The sequence below is a fragment of the Thunnus thynnus genome, chromosome 18, assembly GCF_963924715.1.
Source record: "Thunnus thynnus chromosome 18, fThuThy2.1, whole genome shotgun sequence".
In the NCBI taxonomy this organism is placed as follows: domain Eukaryota; kingdom Metazoa; phylum Chordata; class Actinopteri; order Scombriformes; family Scombridae; genus Thunnus; species Thunnus thynnus.
This window is the reverse complement of record NC_089534.1, coordinates 22398493-22418007: the sequence shown is the minus strand read 5'-3', so window position 1 is coordinate 22418007 and position 19515 is coordinate 22398493. Positions and strand designations below refer to the sequence as shown.

Below are 19515 nucleotides of genomic sequence, written 5' to 3'. Positions count from 1 at the left end.
TATTCAAAGAAAAGTAGGAGACATGAGAGGAAGCAATAGAAATAGAAAGGAGGACATTATATATATACATATATACATATATATAAAAGGATGAGGTTTGGTCATATTGAACAGTACATCAAACATCATGAATAAGCCTGCTACAGGTAGATTTGAACATTGTGAACTACAGGAAATGATGGAGCATGTATTTTTGTACAGTCCTAGATATCAAGAAAGAGAGACGGACACAAAAATTATACTCCAAAGTAATCACATGACACTAGGTATTAGAGACATGTTGCAGAGGAGTTCAGGTGATGTGGGGTACAGGGCTATTTTCAGATTTTTAGGAAACACAGGACATAATAGGAGAATTTAATGTAACTGTATAGTTACTGTTCTCATCTACACTCCAATCCAGAGGGTGGCGGTAATGCATCTAAAAGCTGTTTGCCAACCCCCATTAAACAACAAAAGACATCAGCCAATATCTATTCCATCCCTGTCTCCAAAGCCTCAAAAGCCAACTTGGTGAGCAAGTGAGTGAGTGTTGAAGAAGTTGTGAGCGTGTAGGGAGGGTCAAGCTCATGCTTGTCACAGCCCCATGCTCCCGGGACCTCATTTGTGCATGCGGAGCAGAAATGCTCCCTCATGAGGATGCTTTCCCACTCACCGATAGTGTTGAGTGCGCTCATATCACGTGCATGTGCCTGGTTTTCATGTGCACGGATTTTGAGACTAATCACTTTCTATGACAATGTCTTGATAACAGCCAACTTTGTTAGTTCTAGAGAAGAGTAGTTGAAACTAAACAAATTGCCAATTAGAATTGACTTTACACTCCAACTTAAGGTCAAACTTGCGTTCAGCATGGTGCAACAGGCTGAGGAAAAAAAGTTAATTTGCTCTATGGATCATTTTAATTTGCATCTGCAGAGGTAAAATGATACAGATGTCTTTTAAGATAATATTTAATCCATCTGGAAAATCTGGATGTCATATGCAGCTGTGATGATTATCATAAAGGTTGATGATGGTAAGGTTGATTCATTGTTATTCAGCTCTTATCTCCAGTGTTGGTTTCATGGGGGAAACATGGCATAGTGTTATTTGATATCACAGTAATGACATAATTTGCTTTAGGCAGAGTGGATGGCTGGACTCCCATGAGTGAACAGAGAGAAAAGAAAATAATCAGCCTCCCTCTGTGATGATTACTCACTTTCTGCCAGATATGGATGTGTCTGAGTTTGAGATGCGAGGTCAGCTCTGTTGGTGTCCCTCGCTGGGAGCAATGAAAACTTGTCTGGATTGATTATTGCCCAGGGAGTGTTTGGCCTCAGTTCACATGCTGCTGTCTGTGGCCGGCTGGCTCTCTGCCAGACAGGAAACTCAATCGCCAAGTTTTTATGAGAACTTTGAGTTCTCAACATTTTTACCTTAGGAATTGATCGCTTCCCTTTCTTTTGTCTTAACAACTAAAAAAAGTTGTTAGGTTGACTGAGTAGTGTGGAGTCAGAAATGCTGAGAATATTGGGTTTGTTAGGTTTATGTGTTAGCTTTAACCAATATGGCCTCAAAATAGTTCATGAGGTTTACCCAAAATACAACTTGCAGGCTCTAGTGCCCACCTTATCTGCACTTGAATGGTTGCAAACTGCAGTGGATTGTCAACTCACTCAGTGAAACAATCATTTTCAACATTGCCATCCTAACAAATCTTGTGTTGGTGCAACATGCCCCTTTACCTGCAGAGTTGAGCTTTTAATGTAATGTGACAGCAAGTCCTGTATGTATACCGTAAGCATGCCACAGGGCAGTTTCATTAAGCACAAATTGTTCACTCTGCTGAATGATGTTTGATTTGTCACAGTTGACAGAAAAATCAGAGGCTTCACAGGAGAAATCATGTGTTGAAGCAGTTAAAGTTGCAGATTACAACATGCGGATAAAACTTCAATGAATAAGAATTTGACAAGCATCTAGTATGTTTTAGAAATGAAGAGGTTTAGCTAGGTACAATATTGGAGAAATTCTCCATGCAGGAGGAACAAGTTGTTGAAAACATAGTTGAATAAAATAACCACATCAAGCATCAATTATTTTGTTCACACACACACACTAGCTGGTGATTTGGCAATGTCCTTCAAGAGACACAAGCAATCAACAGAACACTAGCTAAGGCCACAGTCTTGAAGAAGCCCTCTGCCCCACCACTCATCTCCCAAGAGAGAGATGAGAATTATTTTCAGCATACAAGAAACAACCAAGGCAGAACTTTTAAATCTCTCCTGAGGAGTGGCTAAAAATATACTTGACACTTGCAATGAAAGTAGCTGTTTGTCCTTCTTGGACTCCAACAGAGATACATTTCCAGCTTTGTTTCCAGTGGCAATGAGTGCCCTTTTCTGCTTTAACTCCAGAATCCCCTGTTTCCAAGACCCTAGACTATCACTTACATGTATGCATATACTCTACTGCGCAATATTACTGCAACATTATTCAAGTGTGAGAAAATAAGCTGCAGCAAATTCAAGTAGTTAAATAGGGAATTACATGATGTCGCTAAACTCGATGTACAAATCAAAACAGTGAAGAGATCTAATCAGGCAAAATAAGTGAGAGTACCTGTGTCTGGATGTGCAGGGGCTTTAAACTATAAGATGGTACCTCCTTCTACAGAAAAAAAAAGTGATGAACATGGCACATGACTGTCAATGGTTTTATAGTAGTTCAACCGGAGACCGTCAGTACTGTTGGCATATTGAGAATGAATTCACAACAGATATAATGAATCTGGATGCAATCATGGCAACAAACAAACAAACCACAAGTATCAAAACTTCCATAGATACTTTCAAACTACTCCTACATTAACCACTTCTCATCCATTGATCCATGTGTTCAGTATACTCCAAGCACTACCAAACAACAAAGTCAAATGTATGACTTCCATGTTGCAATAGTGCCTCCCTGTAGCTCCAAAGCAGTATTGAAGTAGTACCACTCTCACCTAAATATAAGGCTACAGGCCGGTTAGCTAAGCTTAGCATAAAGACAGGCAACAGCTAGCCTGGCTCTGTCCACAGGTAATAAGATATCTTATCAACACAAGTGTAAATTCACAAATCGGCATGTTATATCTAATTTACTTAATCTGTAAAGTGTCAAACAAAAAGTTGAGGTTTTACAGGGGAGTTATGTGCCAGACTACTTCTTTTCCAGGTGCAGGGACTTCATAAAGTCTCTGCTGGCTGTCTGACAACCTCATGGTGATGACAACTCCCCGTTTCCAGTCTTTATGCTAAGCTATACTAACTGGTTACAACTACATATTTACCATACAGACATAAGTGGTATCGATCTTCTCATCAAATTCTCAACAATAAATCAAGTACTTCTATTTCCCAATATGTCAGCAGGGACCTAACCCACCTCAGCCAACAAAAAGTTATAGTCCTTTATTAGAATAGTAGAGAAATTTGTTACACTACTTGTCTCTCTTCCTTGCTTTATTCCAGCCTCTTTACTCACATATTTTTTGCTGAGGCACATAGATAGAAGTTGAATAAGCAGCCAAAACAGGCAGAGAAAAAAGAATGGCCTAAATTCAAGTAATCTTTTGGGACCTACTGCGGTCAGGTATAGACGGCCTGTTGCTTCAATGTCGCCCAGGGCACATTGTCCTCACTGCAGCAGCTGTCATGTCCCAAAGGTCTTACCATACCAAGGGAGGCTGAGGCTGTAATCCCCTGTTCCTCCTGCAGCCAGAGTAATACTGTAGCAGTCTGCCCAAAACCCTCATTTGTTTTTAACAGTATTTGCACTGCTTATCCCTCAGCAAAATTAAATTTGTTTGTTAGTCACGGAGATTAGAGATATAACTCTCACATGCAATGTTTCAGTGAAAGGATCAGTTTATTTTATCAGTTAGTTTTATTTTAATTGATTCCCACCACATATATCTGTACTATTATCAGCATGTTGCACATTTGTGAATATACATGCTTTTAACACTTGTAAAATGTATTTTTGCTGGAGCTCTGAGCTGTCAGCATTTGTATTCAGAGTGGAGGGTACTCCTACATCAAGGCTGTTGTGGTCACATCCACTGTTAAGCAGATTTAAATAATGATTTTTTTTATCTTTTTCACCATAGGCAACAAATGAGATGGATCGATTTTTGCATTCACCATGAAGGATTACTGCATTACCCACTGTCTCTTTCTTAGTCTGTAGGACACCTTCAGTCACTGTACTGTGGTTTTTGCTCTTTGTCAAAGTCAAAAAGTGAGAGAAAGGATGGCAGAGAAGAAAAAGGAGGATATGCTACATCTGATAATTCATATTTTGACACTGCAAATGTTAACCACATTAAGAAACATACATATAATTAACAAAAAACTTACCTTTCTTCAAAAGCTGTAGTGAAATGCTGATTAATTAAACATCACAACTTTGACTAGCTTGTCATATTGAACATGATGATCAGTAGCCATAGTTTAGTACTTTTGAAATACACAAACCCAATTGAGGTAAGAGTCTAGATTTTCTTTTCATTGGTTATAGGAAAAACAAACTTGAAGACTTTTTTTGTGGTCAATAATCCTGACCGGCCTCATAAATTGCTCTGGGATGGTATCACCTCGCTTGTCAGGCGGAGATGCACTGGCAGTCAACTGTGGAAAAGCCCTGCTGCCAGATGCACTGGGTCGAAACCAGTAAGACTCATCATCACTGTCACAGAGCCATCGTATCTGACCTTCAGACAAACACGTACACTCTGCAGGCAGACGGCTTCACCATCTCCGCTATGAGTCATTACACCCACTCTGGGTGAATGGCAATTCATTTGGTGTGTGTGCTTGTGTGTGAGACACTGTGTGCTAATATATGACTAATGCCTACACACACACATACATTTTTATCAAAGTCTCTATATTTAATCATTTCTACGCAACTAATTCGACCTTTGCCACGTTGGCATGGTAATCCTCTTCCCGAATCAAGAAAGATGCTAATTTCCTCCATGAGATGTTAGATTGAATGTGGGATTACCCAAGTCCCCTTATTGAAATAATCTTATGGAAGAGCATGTCCATCAACTGTATGTGCCCAGACTTTATTAAACAATTTCCATCACAGGGAAGATTCGTTATCAGAACCGTCTTATCACTCTCTTCAACAAAAGGTCGACATATTGTAGTTAGCCTCTTCATGCTTCTGAGAACTTGCGTAAATTATGTATTTCCTTTTATAGCAAAGAGCTCATTAAGGATGTGTAGACTGGGAAACAGCACAGACTGCTTGACAAACACTGCAGGCATTGCTTGTAGGGTTGATTCATACAAGATGTTTAACTCAACAGAAATGCATGATAGAAACACAATATTTACAAAGTATACATTACATTGCACCTTGAACTAACATTATGTGGAATACGAACAAAAAATGAGACTTTAATTACCTCAATTGATGCCCCAATTAGTATAACTATTTATGTTTAATTAATCATAGTGATTGCAGCAGGATACCAAACAGCTCATGTGCCCATTTTAGTTGCAGGCAATTTTGCATTCAAGGTTATCATTCATGTTGTCATCTAAAAGGTTAACCTCTAACTTTCACCAGATTCACAAGGATATAAATGACTATATTCATTATCAGTTGACATGAATTAAATATTGAAAGGTAATATTCAATGATGCATTTTGACTGACTTATCTTTTTGTACATTCAAGAAAACTTTTTTGACTTTTTAATGTAATTTCTCTAAAGTATGTGATACAGGAGAAACATTTCCTTGGCTATTATACACTATTCAGGAAAGATACTAAATAAAGACAAGATGATGTGCTGTTGTACAGTAATTTAATTAATAAAGTACAGCCACCAATTATTTGTTGCCATTTCGATCAAAAATGAGCTGCAAGAATAGATTTAATGTGCTTATAAAACTTAATTGTCAGCAAAACATTACTTTAGATGCTCTCAAATGCTTCCAGTAGACACTGGAACAGCGTTGTACATTCGGAATGTGATGCAGCGATATCCAGTGGACATAACGCTTAATGGCTCAAAATATGAATAATGGAAAAATTAAATCACAATTTGATGCATCATCATTGTTGCAACTGTGTAGTACCAGTGAATGTTGGACTTAACTACAACACGAGAGAGTTTTGGACCAAAACAAATCACAGCTAATGGTTTCATCTGAATTACAAATCTAATTCTTCTCTGTGTGAGAGCTGATGCAACTCTTAAGCAAGTTGTAATATCATCTGAGTTTCTGAGGTTGTTTCAGGGCAATCTTACTTTAACCTCTATTCTATCATTATGTTTGCACAGTATTTTCTGTGCAATGTCTTGCAACTCCCTACCACAAAGCCACTAGTTATTAAATGAACTCCTTTCCACGTTACGGGAACATTATGAAGTTATTAAAAGGCTATTATGTAGAGTGTCATCTGTGGGGGCATGACATACAGTTGGTAATAAAAATGATGTGAAATGAAGTGTTAGGAACAGAAATATCACCTTTTTTTAAATTAAAGCCTAGTCTTGGTCTAGTCTTCAAATTATTGTGTTGTTCCCTGTAGTACATCTCAGTGCAACCACCATTAATGGAAAGACTTTCAACATGATTTCCCAGAATGACTGCTGAAATACATTGACAGACTCTCACTCTCTAGTGTTTGGCCAAGAAATACTCCACTTCTAACTTCTTTGTGTCTTTATTAGCTCTTTATAAGTTGTTGGTGGGAAAGATGTTAATCGTGTGTAATTTGTTGTACTGAGAACATACAATAAACTCTTATGAAAGCCTCAAAAGAAAAATAGACCGCTAAAGGGGTTGAAGTCCATGGATATCTTCAGTTGAGTGCAGCATTGGTTGTTTGGTTTTCCATCTACTTTTCATTATGATAACACAACACAATAATATGTTTATCTCTTTGCCTGTTTTATATTTTATATTTCAGTGCCCCACAGCAAGTCGAGAAATGTTGAGTCTTTCACAAAAGATAATTTCTTAATAAATATTTATGCTCATTATTCTCTCCAAATTTAGTCCAGAGCTTCAGGGACCAAAATGTTCTTTATTTCCACCAAAATCATCCACTGATTTACAACAGAGAAAGTGTGAGCTTATATAACACTAAGAGGCTTTTGGGTAAGATTAATGGTAGATATAAATTATACATATTAAAATGCTTGTTTTATCCTGTGCAAAGTAATATAAATCTATGAAAAATGAACTGGATTGTTACAGTAAGATGGTTGCACATGTCAGTACAGCAGCATATTAAGATTATATATCACACTGGGGCTATGATGATGATAATAATAATAATAATAATAATAATAATAATAATAATAATAATAATAATAATAATAATAATAATAATAATAATTAATAGTGGGTTCATAATATTCTTTAAATATCCATTCATGATTCCTTTTGATTGCTTGAAGTGTTAATCACCCTGTTTATGAAAATGTAATTCTGAGAGAAACCAAGACAAGCCTCTATTCTCAGAGGATTCACAGTATTCACAGTATACAGCAGAATATATCAGAACACAGTAGAGAAGGATACAATAAAATGCAAAAACGGAGTTATCCCTGGAATGACCCCCTGACAGTCTAATCTTAAAACGCCGTCTGATTGTGATCTGCTCTACAGACAGCCATGTGATATCTGCAGCGGTGCAGAGGTCTCTGAGCAGCAGCAGCTGTGGGATTCAGGCACTGCAGGGGAGGAAAGGTGCTCTGATGAAAGGATGGCTACCTCAGATGACACTTGCACACATACACCTACACACGTACACACACACAAACACACACACTCAAACACACACACCAAAGCTTCTATGTGTGATCACATGTGCACATTACCCACGCTGCTGCTGTTTTCAAAAACCTGCGGATCCTAGACGTGCGACTACATAGACATATTGCTTCAACACATTCGCTACCCGATGCTGCAATATTGTTCAAATGACTGTCTAGAGCCAATGAATGTGTTACTGAGTTGTATTACAAGACAAATTGTGATGAGTGTTTTATGCTTGCTAGATTTTCAACATCTGCTTTCATCTGAACAAACTTTTATGAGGTATTTTGCTGGTTTCATGCAGTAGTTTAGCTTTAGTTCAAGACAATTTCAAGATTTGGTGCGTATTTATCGATGGGTTTTGTGAGTTCTGTTATTGGCTGAACGGTTTTGAGCTACTTTTAAAAAATGTTTCATAACGGTGTGAATAATATAGAGTGAGAGAGTGAGAAATTATATTTATGATTATTATTCTGAACATAGTCCAGCTGCTTGACCTGTCTGAACTCTGTGTGTAACTTCATGTGTAATTATTCTCTGTGTGAGAAATTATGTAGCTCATTATATTTGAAGGTTGTGACATATCAGTTGCTGAGGTTGTTTCTAATGTAGGCTTACCTTGCCAGAGCACTCCACACTGTTTTCACTGTTCTAACAAGGAAATGTTGTAACACACAGCTTATACTAGTACAATTTACCCATTAAATGTCACCCTCTGGACAAACCTTATAATGACTTGATGTTTTTGTGTATTTGGATAGCTCTGACAGCAACATAATGCTTCACCGTGTGAAAACTTGTACAATTTCTGCCTAAATCACCATCTTACTGGAGCTATTAGTTATGAAATGAGCTGATTTCCATTTCAAGGGGTCATAATGAAGTTATTTTTAGGGAGATAGGGTGAGATTCTGAAGTTTGTGGTGATATAGAATAAAGTTCACTGGCCAACTGGGACATGTAGATAATGAGTCTCCTCAGATATAATGTGTCAGATTGGAAAACAACTCTGAAGTAAACATGCTATAAGAATATATGCATGACATTGACCTAAAATGCAGATTAAGTTTTGTTTTTAAAAAAAATCTATTTAAGCACATAACATAAGTCAGAGTTTGGCTTCTTGACAATGGATCTGTAAATCTTTTGGCTTTTTTTGACTATTTACAATTTTGTGATGGAATCTGATTCATCCATTAACATCAGGCACGCTTGTTGTGGTAGATGTATTACTTTTGATAATTTGATACACTCATTGACTCCCTATAAATATTTTTCTTTTTGTTTGAGGTTAGCTTGAGTTAACGCACCCATAGAGTTTCTAGGTATTAAGTGCATGGTGTGGAGGCCAGTGCTTCATCAGTTGATGGGAGATCCTGCCTTACTTCCATGTAGGTGGTTATCACATTACTATATGTTTCTAATTTGCACAATACTGCATATAAAGATGGATGTAGCGGGGTGTGATGTCACCCATAGTTACTGCTTATTGTTGGCGGCATCTTTTCCGTATGGATCCAGGACCTACCAGATACAGAGTGAGGCATGTTGACTTTCATACTCTGGAAACACGCCCTGTTATGTCGAACCAAAATGAATGCTTGCTTACTGGGAACACGCTTTTGCACATATTCGCTAACGTTAGCTACTTTAGCTAAATAGGCCAGGTATCATAACTTATCAAAATATTGAGAATATAGTGAGATTTAGTGTGAGTTCTGGAGCCGTAGAGAGCAGCAGGCAAGCAAACTGTCAATCACAGCTGTTAATCAATGCTCAGACAGCAGACCGCAAAGCTACTATAGGTCTTCAAATCTTATTGATTGAGCAATAATTTCCACAATGACCACCAACACACTTATTAGAGGGCCTGAATTGAGAGAAGTTGATGCTTTTTGAATGGGAATCAATTGAGCCAGGGATTTTTTTGGAGCCAGCATCTAGTGGAGGTCAATAGCATTGCACTTTAAAATACTTCCGCATTGGCTTGAGCCTCAAGCCATGGTAATTCCCCCTTGATTTGCACCACTAAAGCATTAAATACTCTTTTTCCAATTTTATCTTTGGTCTCAGGAAACTAAGATATACAGCATTAGACTATATATTTTAAGCTCATACTATTTAATATGTGCATGAAATTTTAGACAAGTCGCCTCTTTCTGTTTAGATGGCTATCAGCAAGGGCTTTGACACAATCTCCCATGTCCTTTTCTTTTTGTTGTCACTTGACTTTCCGTCCAAGTGTCACTTGTCAGTGTGCAAGTGCCACTTAAAGCATAGAGGAACATGTTGCAATCAGTGCCGTGTCTCTGCACTTGACTGTGAAGGATCTGGTGAAGGTAATATGTAGATGTATCGAAGCTGCTCCGGAAGGAGCTAAATCAGCAAATTGCCACAACTATAATCTTTCTGTAACCTTAACCATATTAAAGTGTTGGCATTGGACTTAAAAAGTGTCACAATTGAATGTAATTTGGACTTTTGCAATATTTGTTCATTGTCAACATTTTTGTCTGCTGAGTTGAAAAAATATTGTACTCAGATAACTCATTAGACTTTCTTAAGTATGACACTCAGTCCAACACTAAACAGATCACTGATGGAGGGAGGCGATGGCATCTGCATCTCTGGTGAATACAAATGGACGGCCGTCCTGCTTGCCCAAGGGGATCATTAAACCACAATCAACAGCATAGTTCATGTCTCCCCATAACCCACATGTCTGCCAAGCTGCCTGCTAGCCCACTAGCTGGCCCATGCTAAGAACGTGGTGATAACACTGTAATCAGGCAGCTCACTGCCCCACGGGGTGTTAAATAGAGCGGCTCGCAATAAATCTGATGAAATCTGCTCCCACTGAGCTGCACTCAAGACAGAAACACGAACACACAGACACTCATGTGAATACAGCACAGGCACACTCGCACAACCCAAAATCACACCAGACACACAAGTTTGTAAGTGCTTGTGAGGACTGACGCAGTACATTCGCTATCCTTTAACCCTAACCTTAATCATCGGCTTTATGCTTAAAGTTTACCCATATCCTAATATTGACACTAACCTAATTCTAGCTTTAACCCATTTTGAAGAAGTGATGATAGAAGAACCAGATACTAATACACAGATACTATTGAAACATCTCAGAAGTGCATTGTGATTATTACAATCAAAGTAAGCATACATGTTATAAGTATTTAAGCCACTGGGTCTATATATTTTTGTATTGCACCTACTTCTTGTAATAATAATGATATACTCAATATGTAACAATGAACAGAGAACTTACAATTCTTATCTTTTTGCCTTTACCTTCTTTCCTGACAGATTATAATGAAATATGTGTAAATATGATGTTAAAAGGCATTTTCAACCAAGAAAAAGCATTAACTAAACAACTAGATTAGTTTGATCTGGTCAGTTATAGAGGTGTGTGTCTTTCAGTAGTAATTTGGGGAGAGTAATATCAATTAGAATACTTTATGTTCAGGTAGAATCTGTACTGTAATCTTCACAAATTGCTGCAGGCAACTATATACACACTGCAAACGTGTAATGTCTGCATATTTTTAAAGAGGCAACAATCCCTGTAATGTGCTGATGTTGTACTCCACCTCTCAGGGATGTAACCAGTATTTTCTTCTTGGAATATTTTCAATTTGGAGATTATTTAACAACAGTGGCTATCACTGATGACACAAAATACAGTCATCATTTCCTCATCGAGTAATATTAGTTTAATTAGTAATCCAACACATGCTTGCATAAAGTGTTTTGCACTTACTACTGTGACATATTTAATGCAAAAATGAGTCTACTTGTTGTAAACACATAATGATGCACAGAAGTAATTTTTATTTTTATTTTTTTTATTTTTACTAGTTTTTTTTCTGGAATTAACAACAGCAGTATTTTGTGTCTCTTATAATCAGGCATACAGGAAGTAATTATGGTGTATTTCCCCCCCTAAAAGTCTGGAGTCCGCTTCTGTTGTAACCTAAAATAAATTTGTAATGAATTTCTGTTTTGATTAATGGGGAAAGAGTGGATTGTTCATGACAGCGGCAGCCATTAAAGTAATGCGAGTAGCTGTCTCCACACACACCATCGAGGTCTTGTTAGAATCGTATTATTATATTGATTCTGATGTGTAGCCCAAAGCTGCCTGTGCCCTTGCTTATGGCAGACAGCCAGGATCTGTTCCTTTTTACAAGAGAGGAGAGAAGGGTGACAGCAGTCTGATGGCCAGAGAGGTAAAAGCAGAAGGCTTGTCAATTTCAATCTCCAGACTGGTTGGGAACATCTGTGCTTTTTCTTTTCGTTAGTATTTGCAGATATATCCCTGAGCAATGTATTTGGCTGGTAAAAAGAAGGCCTGTGCAGCTTGCAACCACCATGACTCTAGGCTCAGTTAAAGAAATTCTTTTACAGTTTTACATTTTGGGAAATTATGCTTATTTGCTTTTTTTTCTTGGCTGAATATATTTAATGGTTTTCAATTTCTTTTACACATAAAATAAAGACATTAAAAGTAAAGCAAACAGAAAAAAACAAAGAACAGAAAAAGAATTTTTTTTTTTTTCTTACTTTGTCCATTCAGTATGGAGCTATAGCCAGGAGACCAGTAGCTTAACATAGCACATAGTCAAATGTATATAGCCCAATATATAAATCACAAATTTGCCTCAGGGGGCTTTACAATATGTACAGTACACAACATCCTCTATTCTATTCAGAAAAGGAAAAACAAAACACAACACTTCATGGGGGGAATGAAAGAAACCTCAGAAAGAGCAACAGAGGAGGGAACCCTCTTTCAGGACTGACATGCAATAAATGTGTGTACAGAATAGACCAAGAGAGCAAGATAGGAAAAACAGGATGACAAAATTATAAATAAATGATAATATGTATGAAGAATATGATCGGGAGGAGATTCAGCAGGTTGAGCCATATGACTTCCATTTACTATGGAGACTTGGTAAGAATGTGGAGCCCTGACATCAGTGCAGAGACTCTAGGAGGTCACAAGCATGGCTAGGAAATAGTTACAGCCTGTAACCCTGTGAAACTATAACTTGTTGTTTTTACATTTCAGTTTTTGGACAGATTAAACAAACAAGGTATAATATGTTAATCAGTGGGCTTTAGAGGTGCTGGAAAGTGGACTTTTTTAGTCCAGGCTAACTGTTTCACCCTCCTTTATACTAAGCTAAGCTAATTACCTCCTGGCTACAGCCTCATACTTAACAGTTATGAGAGTGGTATCCTTTAAGTAGCCAAACCTTGCTAGGTAGATTGATATATTGACAGCTATGACCACAAGATGTGTGGAGAAGGTGATGGGGACACGACACAACCTTGTAGCTTGTTTGCTCCCTGAAAAAAAAAAGATTGACTATGCTTCGGTTGAGTGTGACTTTTGAACTCCTATACAAATCTTGTATAGGATTTATACTGTAGCATGTTCTGTCAGTTTAAAGCATTGTACATTAAGTGGGGTCCGTATGAGTCTGTTGTGGAAGTAGTCATGTAAGCTTTGACCCTGCGTGGCGTGGGTGCCTGCTTGAATTGTACTCCACTGACATCTGGCTCACAGATTATAAATATACTCATAAAGCTAAAAGGGTCTGAAAAATGTATGCTGCATGAGGACATCCTGCACGTGCAGTACACTACGCTGTAGGTACTAGAAACGCAGAAGATTGAAAGTGTTTTTCTCAGAACTAGAGGTCTGTACATGTATGGCTGTGAAATTGTTCATAATATTTTTTGTGCTGTTGTTTTTTCTTCGATGTGATTACTTTAATGGTCCGGGTGTAAAAGAAAAAACAAACAAAAAAAAAAACTGTATGTGAGCACCTCACTCTCTCTCAGTTTAGGATTTGATTCAGGGTTTATATATAGCTGCTGAGTTGTGTGGTAGTTTTGCGATAGCTGTCTCCAAAGCGACCAACTTCTCACATCCCACTCTCTGACGCAAACAAAAAAGCATCTGTGCAGAGAGGGGGTGTCAACATGCAATCAAAACAACAGTAAATCATACTCTAATTTTATTACTTCAGTGAAAAGTGGACAATGTGTTTCATTTAACATCTGTACAGTTCTGATAATAAGCCAAAGGCACATGTTGTCCTGTTGAACCTCTTCAAGGATTTTATGTGACTCAATATTGAGATTTTCCTCATTAGAGTGAAGGATCAATCTAAATGATAAACCAATGGACAATTAGTTATGGCAAGAAAGGAAGTTTGATTTATTGATTGATTGGAAGTTTGATTTATTGATTGATTTAAACTGGACTTTACTGGTTGTATTTATTAGTTACATCAACCAGTGCAGCATGGGGTCAACACCGGAAATGCACATTTCTCCACTAGATGTTTTCTGGGCAGTTCAAGGTACATTTCATGGGATGATGAAAACATCAGCATGTCATAGTCAAATTAATTGAATGCCTTTCTACATCAGAAACTCTGACATCCATGTCTGGTTGTGCTGGAAGGATACAGTAGTGTATTCCTCTTTTGTAAACCAAGCAGCAAGTTTTGTGCACTAGTAATGAGCTGAACCTGTGTCTTCTCTAAATTAGATGGACTGCTGTATCATCACAATTTTTAGGGGTTTAGGGGAAGATACACCAGTTAAAAATATTTGATCTTCAACTGCAGACTGAGTGAGAGAAACCATGAAATGAGACACATGGCAATGATCAAACTAGTGTGGTAATAGTTTATTGATATTAAAATGCTAAATACAGCACACTTAATCAGTCCTTCAAGTATGACTTGCCTCAAACGGATAATATTCAAATTTCAATTTAATCAAACTCTCTCCTTCCTCCTTGTCTGTTTTCTCCCTCTTTCTGTCATCCTCTGCAGATTGAAGACATTGTCACTTGCATCCAGCATGAAACAGAGGGTGTGCCCATCAGAACTGTCAAAAGTTTCATGACTAAAATCCCCAGTGTTGTCACAGGTAAGAAATATATACAGTAGAGAAGTCAACAAATGCCACAGAGTGATAAACCCAGCAGTGTATGCTGTAAACATACATACAGCATGTCAGATATGAGGGAAAGATAAAAGGAGACTATGGAAAGTGCTGAGATGATCCACACCTAGATCCTGTTTTGCGAAAGCTGTGCGAAAAGAAAGATGACTCACTTCTGTCACTTGTTTCCAGGTGTACTTTGTTCAGGGAAAGTGCTCTCATTTGTTTGCCTTAAAACAACAGTTTGACAATTTTGGTAAATGTGGCTTTTCACCTTCTTGCAAAGAGTAAGATGAGAGGATTGATACTGAAGCCTCCACTAGTTGTTTGGTAACCTCATGACACAAAACACCCAGTTTTTGTAATAATTAAATAAACGATCCATAAAGTGTTCAATTGTGAGCATTGGAGATGTTTTTAGGTGGATTTTGTTACCTTTGGAAGAAGCCAGGTTAGCTGATTCCCATTGATCCCAGCCTTTATGCTAAGCTAAGATAAAATGCTGCTGGCTTTAGCCTTATATTGAATATAAGATATGAGAGTGGTATCAGTCTTATCTAATTCTTGGCAAGAGAGTGGATAAGTATAATCCCCAAATTGTGGAACTTTTGCTTTGATGACATCTTTTTCAAATGAGGTGGATGAAAACATCGAAAAAGGTATTGTGTGAGGTACTCCTTCATTTATCATCTTTATTTGTCCACTTTAGCTCGGACATTTCAAACTTAATCAAAAGAGAGTTCATGAACCAGCAGATACTTGGTGTCATGTCACTGCATCTTGTGGTTAAGCCACTGATTAGTGATCACGACTGTGTTTTGCATTAGTGTCGGAGAAGCGACAGTACAAGCTTGAACTCCTGATGAGTCTTACCCTTATACCCAAAACACAATATGTGTTGTGGCTGCATTTCATTCTGGCTGCGTCGAGGCAGCTGCTCTGTTTCTTCTGCAGCGGATCACTGGAGACTGGCTGAATAGCTGGAGGGAAAGTGGGAGGACAACATATGATTAAATGTTTGGAAAAGAAAATGTGAGCGTGGAAACATAATGAGTAATGCTGTCCTCCTACTGTCAAGGTGCCCTTAAGTCAGGCAATCAACCCCTGACTGCTTCAGTAGAGCCATGACTGTGGAACTGTATTAATGTGAATCACAGGGAGAGCACACTAAGTCAAAAATCCTGAATAAATAAACATTAAAAACATAATCGGCAAGTGGAATCTGACAGGTGGGGATTAATATCAGCCACCCTGCCTGTTGGCTGTAGCTGCTTCGAGTGATAACCTAAATCACTTTAACAGTGGAGCCACAGAGGGAGGCTATGACACACCCCAAACAAATGACGGAAACAAAGAAAGGCTATTAACATTCCTCTTTTTTTTTTCTCACTCCTCGCACTTATGGAAAATGCATCACTCCAATATGCCATAAGCAGAGCATGTCAATAAACACAATTACTACAGCAGCAGATGGATGTGCAGAACAGCAGCTCAAATGTTTGCAGCTGAGTGCCGAGGGCCAGGAAACTAATGAATGATGGAGAATTAAACACCACCTCCCTCAGGACTCAGAGAAAGCAGAAGGGAAGCTCAGATGAGATAATACTCTGTCTCAGCTGCAAAAAAAAGAACTTGTGCTTATTACATAAAATAATGTCAAGTCTCCTTGAAAGCCAGCAGCGTTTCTTCGATCTTTCTCACTTTCAGCTTTGTTTCTTTTTTAAGACAAGTTGCTTGAGATTAAATAGTCAAAAAGTGTATATTTTTTCTTGTTTTTAAATTATTTCTTGAAAATGTTTCTAGAAAATTGCTTAAAGCCTTTTAATTACACCTCATTTTGAGTGCAGCTTTTAAGTTTATCATCTACTTATATTTACATTTAGCCACAAAGTACGACTCCAAAAAGTAGTGATGAAAACATTCATTTTCACTCTTGTGCTCCTCCTTTTTTTCTGATTGCAGTGTTTCTTTGTGACCATACACTGTTTAAGCAGTCATGTGTCTTTCTTTGTCTGATCTGATTCAGGTGCAGATATTGTGCAGTGGCTGATGAAGAACCTGTCCATCGAAGATCCAGGTAAGTTTTGAGAAATGACACCAGCCTGTCCTGTATTGGATATAATGCCTTTTTTGTTTAAGGCTGTAGTCTCTCATGACAACAGAAGCTGTATTTACATGTAATAATCAACATACACAAAGTTAATGGCTACAGCATTCCCCAGTTTTTAACACCCGTTTTAAAGCAACCACAAATAACCATCAATACAACAATATAAATTCATGAGTTGTCCTTAAAGCCACTTTGAGGACAGTTTGTTGTAATTATAGCATCTGCCAAATTCCTGTGAGGGCAAACATTTTTGTTTGAAGAAAAACTAAAATTGGTGCTCTCTATGTCTTTCACCACATTGACCTCGGTGTCCCTGAATAGATTTGTATCTCCCACAGTACCTTTTTTTTTAAAACTACCACTCAGGAGTGCCAAAGCCAGAGATGTTCTAATTCTACACAAAGTGGCTTTAATGTAGCTGTCAACTGTGTTATCAATATTATGCAAGTGTATTATATAAATACAGGCAATTCATGCTTCATGTTAATATTGAAAAAAAGGAGCAGTAAGTTAAAACAAACTGCTTGCTCAGCAGTAGCCCACAGATTATAAAAAGTCGTACTCACAGTGTCTGGTCTTGTACATACAGTAGAATATGATCAGTTTTATACTTTCAGTACTCACTTAGAGTAAATGGATGATCTTTGCAGTGATGGCCACCATTGCTAACCAGATATCAGTGACAGAAACTCAAATTTCAACAGAAAATTAACTTTTGACAAGTCACCTCTGGAGTGCAGAAACAACACAGCAATGTACAGCAAAATATTAAAACTGAAATAGTTGCTAATTTTCTCCAATGGATTTGTTTTGTTGGTCTGACCTTCAGGCATGGTGGTGGGAGAGCAATGTTTATTGTTGGTACAATAGCCCACAGCCTGAACACTGACTCAATCACTGAGTCATCCATGTACGTCCCAGTCAAACTACCTCCGGGCTGAATCCTATAGATGAAAAACAGATACAACTCATTATCTAAATATATAGCCAATTGTGATAAATAGCTTTGTTTGATCATCAGTAATGTAAAAATAGTACATTTGTGGGGTTTTTCTCTTCAAATTCAGCCGACTACATCTCTGGAGACTCATATTCTGATGAATTTTTATATGATGATTTTTATATTCTGTAGCTGAAATTTTGTACCATCTTTATGTGATTTTCTGAAATATGTCTTTCATAAGCATCCACTTTGACTCATCATCCTGATTTTGTTTCCACTGAGTTAATTCCAACCCAGTAGATGGGGCATTACGGCTAATATGAACCTGCTGTGATCTGTACTTCTCGTCCTGTTCCTTTCCCAGCTGAGGCCATGCACATCGGGAGTCTAATCGCAGCTCAGGGGTACTTCTTCCCCATCTCAGACCACGTCCTCTCCCTCAAAGACGACGGCACCTTCTACCGCTTTCAGGTGAGCAGGAGCATTAACTGATAATGATGACAAAGAGAGGCTTAAAAGGGCTACATTTATTATTAATATACCATGTTCATATTTTTGTAATTCAATGCCAAACCAGTACTCAATGTGCTGCAGAGAAAGTTGTGGGAAAATTTGCTTGTAGATAATCACTTTCTAGGGTTAATCTTTAAAGGTTGGTGTCAGGTTAAAAACTCACAGTCGGGGTTAGGGTTACATGGTCTGTTGAGAATCATGAATAAAGGTAAACATATGTCTTTTGAGTTGTTGACAATAACAAAAATATAGAATATCCTCAGTCTTTTTCCTTTAGCATGCTACATTTGAAGTTGTGTGCAGTATTTTCGCAATCACAATGTTTAAAATAACTAGATTTTTAAATAATGGCTTTTTATTGTACATGGATTATATTATTACCTACTCAATCATTATTATATTAAATGCAAATTGCCCTGCACCTTTCATAACACACCTAAGCCCAAACTAATCCTTTCTTCATCCTGCATTAGTGTGAGAGATACTGAAAAGTCCATCGAGGTTAATCTGATTGTGGGGGCGCTTGCTTTCATAAAGACCCTAATCACTGGCTCAAGATTACTTGTTCTGTTATTAAATTACAACACACCAATCTTGATTTTAATGACAAAAGGCCCTGTCCGCTGTCTACAGCTTCTTCAGTTCTATGTTGGGATCCTGTGACCCTATTAAAAATGAATGGTGATCTGTTAAAATATTCATCAAGCGGAGCGAGGGAAGCAGGTCTGGGTTCAGGCTGAGTAGGCAGCTACCAAAAGCCTGACAGAGACATAGCGTAGTAGTATAGTAGTACACTAGAATTAGAGTCACATCAAGGGACAAAAAGGGAGGAAAAGCGTGCTGACATTTTACTCCTCCTTCACTGTTGAAAGACAAGACAGTGGCATTAAAGTCACAGATTAATTATGCCAGACTGTTTTATCCTGCAATTCCTAATTAAAAAGGAAACAATGTTTTCAAATTCATCGGTCGGGAATGGCAAGGCAGCATGTGGCGAGATTAGAATGATCTCTGTGTAGCATCTTCTTCCTTCCTATTCACAGGGACTTGTTGGAGGGCTGAATCTCCACCGGGGCTGGAGGAGAAGTTTAATTAAACTAGACGGCTGTGCGCATTGTCATGTTTTGACCTTGGTTG

The 19515-nt window shown here is 37.9% G+C and overlaps 1 protein-coding gene across 3 annotated transcripts in view; it reads left to right on the top strand.

Annotated features, from left to right (window-relative positions):
• The window catches only part of rgs6 (regulator of G protein signaling 6), an 89379-nt gene that overhangs the window by 51875 nt on the left and 17989 nt on the right, over positions 1–19515 (top strand). For all 3 annotated transcript variants that reach the window (XM_067573027.1, XM_067573029.1, XM_067573026.1), the window contains 3 exons: positions 14701–14797; positions 16839–16889; positions 18230–18336. In XM_067573027.1, coding sequence (XP_067429128.1) covers positions 14701–14797; positions 16839–16889; positions 18230–18336 — 255 coding nt within the window. The remainder of the gene's footprint in view (positions 1–14700; positions 14798–16838; positions 16890–18229; positions 18337–19515) is intronic.